This window comes from Gossypium hirsutum, chromosome D08, assembly GCF_007990345.1.
Source record: "Gossypium hirsutum isolate 1008001.06 chromosome D08, Gossypium_hirsutum_v2.1, whole genome shotgun sequence".
Lineage (NCBI taxonomy): Eukaryota > Viridiplantae > Streptophyta > Magnoliopsida > Malvales > Malvaceae > Gossypium > Gossypium hirsutum.
The window spans coordinates 52,650,801-52,653,232 of NC_053444.1; the positions used below are offsets into that span (position 1 = coordinate 52,650,801).

Here is a 2,432-nt window from a genome sequence, read left to right on the forward strand (position 1 = left end):
TTTTTTTGAGTGAGGTGAGCTTGTGGACTAGTTTTAACATAGAAAAACTATGTTAAAAGAAATGAAGAAAAGAGGTTAATAGAGGGAAAAACAGAAGACAATGGAAAATAAAGAATAAAAAAGTTAAAAGAACATAAAAGAAAAAAAATGTTCAAAATGAAAAAACACAGGGACCAATTATATAATTTAACTTAAATTTTTTGTTTGAAATTATGATTTAACGTGCCACGTCAACTTTTCGTTACATCGTTAACAATAATTAACGGCTCAATGACTAAAATGTTACAACACGATAATGTAAGTGCCTAAAATGTAACATTTCAAACATAAGTGATTAAAATGTAACCTGAGTCAAACAGAAAGGACTATTTTGATAGTTTATCCTATTTCTTTTAGCGTGCGGACCAAAGTATCGTAGCTTGTGGAGTAGGATATTCTCTTGCAAGAAAGCGGCAGAACTAGGGTTTCGGCCGCGTAATACAGTTGTATATAAACTCCTTAAACTCTCACTCTCGCATAAGCATTAAGCACCGAGGCACACACTAGGAGGCGACGAACTCTGAGGCGGAAAAGTTACACAAAGATGGAGCAAACATTCATCATGATCAAGCCTGATGGCGTCCAGAGGGGTTTGGTAATGTTTCTTCTTCTTTCTCTCTTCCAATTTTCGGTTTTTTTTTCAGCTGTATTATTCTTTTATCCGATAGTTTGATTCTCTTAACTGCTAGAAATTACAAATAAAAAACGATAAAGAATCTGTAGTCCTTAGTGAACTCTTGTAGTTAAGCTCGTAGATCTAATGTCTTGAGGCAGGGAATATTGGTTCAACTTAGCTAGGCTTCACAGAATGAGTACTGTTGTTTCTGTTTCTTTTTGAAATCTATTCTTTTGCATGCTAAGGCTATAAAATCAAAGACTTCGAGAGATGAATTCTTAAAAAAAAAAGTATTTATTTGGGACATATGAAAGGTTCTCACGTTTTTCTGATTTAGCACCTTATTTTGTTGGATTGTGGGTTAGAAATGAGAAACTTGTGTTTCTTATGGAGATTGTTATGTCTTTCAGGTTGGTGAAATCATTGGCAGATTTGAGAAGAAAGGTTTCTATTTGAAGGGTAAATCCATCGCTTTTCTAATAACTTTCTCTGATTTCTGTTAGTGTTTATGTTAGAGATGATTGAATGTTCACCATACTTTTTGTGATACTTGAATTGAACAGACAAAAGTGGATGTTCTTTTCTATTTCTGTTGACATTATCGGCACTATGTTACTTATTTCACCTTGGATGTGCCTAATCTAGGTTTGAAACTCATCACCGTGGATCAATCTTTTGCTGAGAAGCACTATGCAGACCTCTCTGCAAAACCCTTCTTTAATGGGCTCGTAGAGTACATTATCTCTGGTCCTGTTGTTGCTATGATTTGGGAGGGTAAGAATGTTGTCACCACTGGTCGCAAGATTATTGGAGCCACAAACCCTGCTGAGTCTGCTCCTGGAACAATCCGTGGTGACTTTGCAATTGACATTGGCAGGTATAGATAGTCCTCCTCTCTTTTACTTTCGATGATTGAATACCTGTTTCATTGAGTTTAGGCATATCTCTTAGCATTTTGTTATATGCCCTTGAGCTGAAACTAGTTCATATCAGTAGTGTTGAATTTGGTTGTTTTATTTTTGCAGGAATGTGATTCACGGAAGTGATTCGGTTGAGAGTGCTAGGAAGGAAATCGCATTGTGGTTCCCAGAAAGCCCTGTTAACTGGCAGAGCAGTGTTCACCCCTGGATCTATGAGTAGATTTCAAATTAAGCTGTTGCAGATCATGGCATCCTTGTGTTTGCTTCTTGTTAGTCAACTTTTTTATGAACTTTTTACTGAATTACCTCTAGTTACTATTTAAGATGTTTGTTTGATGCCATTATTTTTGTTCACTAAATTAATCAAGTTCTGAAACTCCAGCAACTGGGTATTTTGGTTTGTATGAATAGAATTTCGGTTGGATTTGCCTAATCTAGGTTTGAAACTCATCATTTCTCATTCCACATTGCAAAATAGGCATAATAACTAGTCAAAGCACATTGGTAGAGGAGGAAGTGTCAAAGTTTCCGCTATTTTCAATTAGTTTTAACAATTTGTGGTTTATATAAAATTTATATTAAATATAATATGAAGTGTTGAGGAATGGGAAATCTTTGATTCTTTTAAGCCTACTAAGGGCATTCGCTAGGGTGATCCTTTTTATCACCTTATTTATTTGTCTTGAGGATGAATCACCTTGGACGTTTAACCAGCAGTCCAGTGGAATGGTATCCTATCAAATTATCTCGTCACGGGCCAAAGATTTCTCATCTTTACGTAGCGGACAGCCTTGTTCTCTTTGGCAAGGTTGACTTCTGTCAAGCAGAAATTATTAGCGATATTCTCCACAGATTTT

At 35.8% G+C, this 2,432-nt stretch overlaps 1 protein-coding gene across 1 annotated transcript; it reads left to right on the top strand.

Annotated features, from left to right (window-relative positions):
- The first annotated feature begins 357 nt into the window (after nt 1-357).
- LOC107900804 (nucleoside diphosphate kinase B) lies at nt 358-2,008 on the top strand. Its single transcript, XM_016826517.2, has 4 exons — nt 358-634; nt 1,066-1,114; nt 1,301-1,532; nt 1,681-2,008. Exons 1-4 carry the CDS (start codon nt 584-586, stop codon nt 1,793-1,795), a joined length of 447 nt encoding a protein of 148 aa, XP_016682006.1. The 5' UTR covers nt 358-583; the 3' UTR covers nt 1,796-2,008.
- The last annotated feature ends 424 nt before the right edge of the window (nt 2,009-2,432 follow it).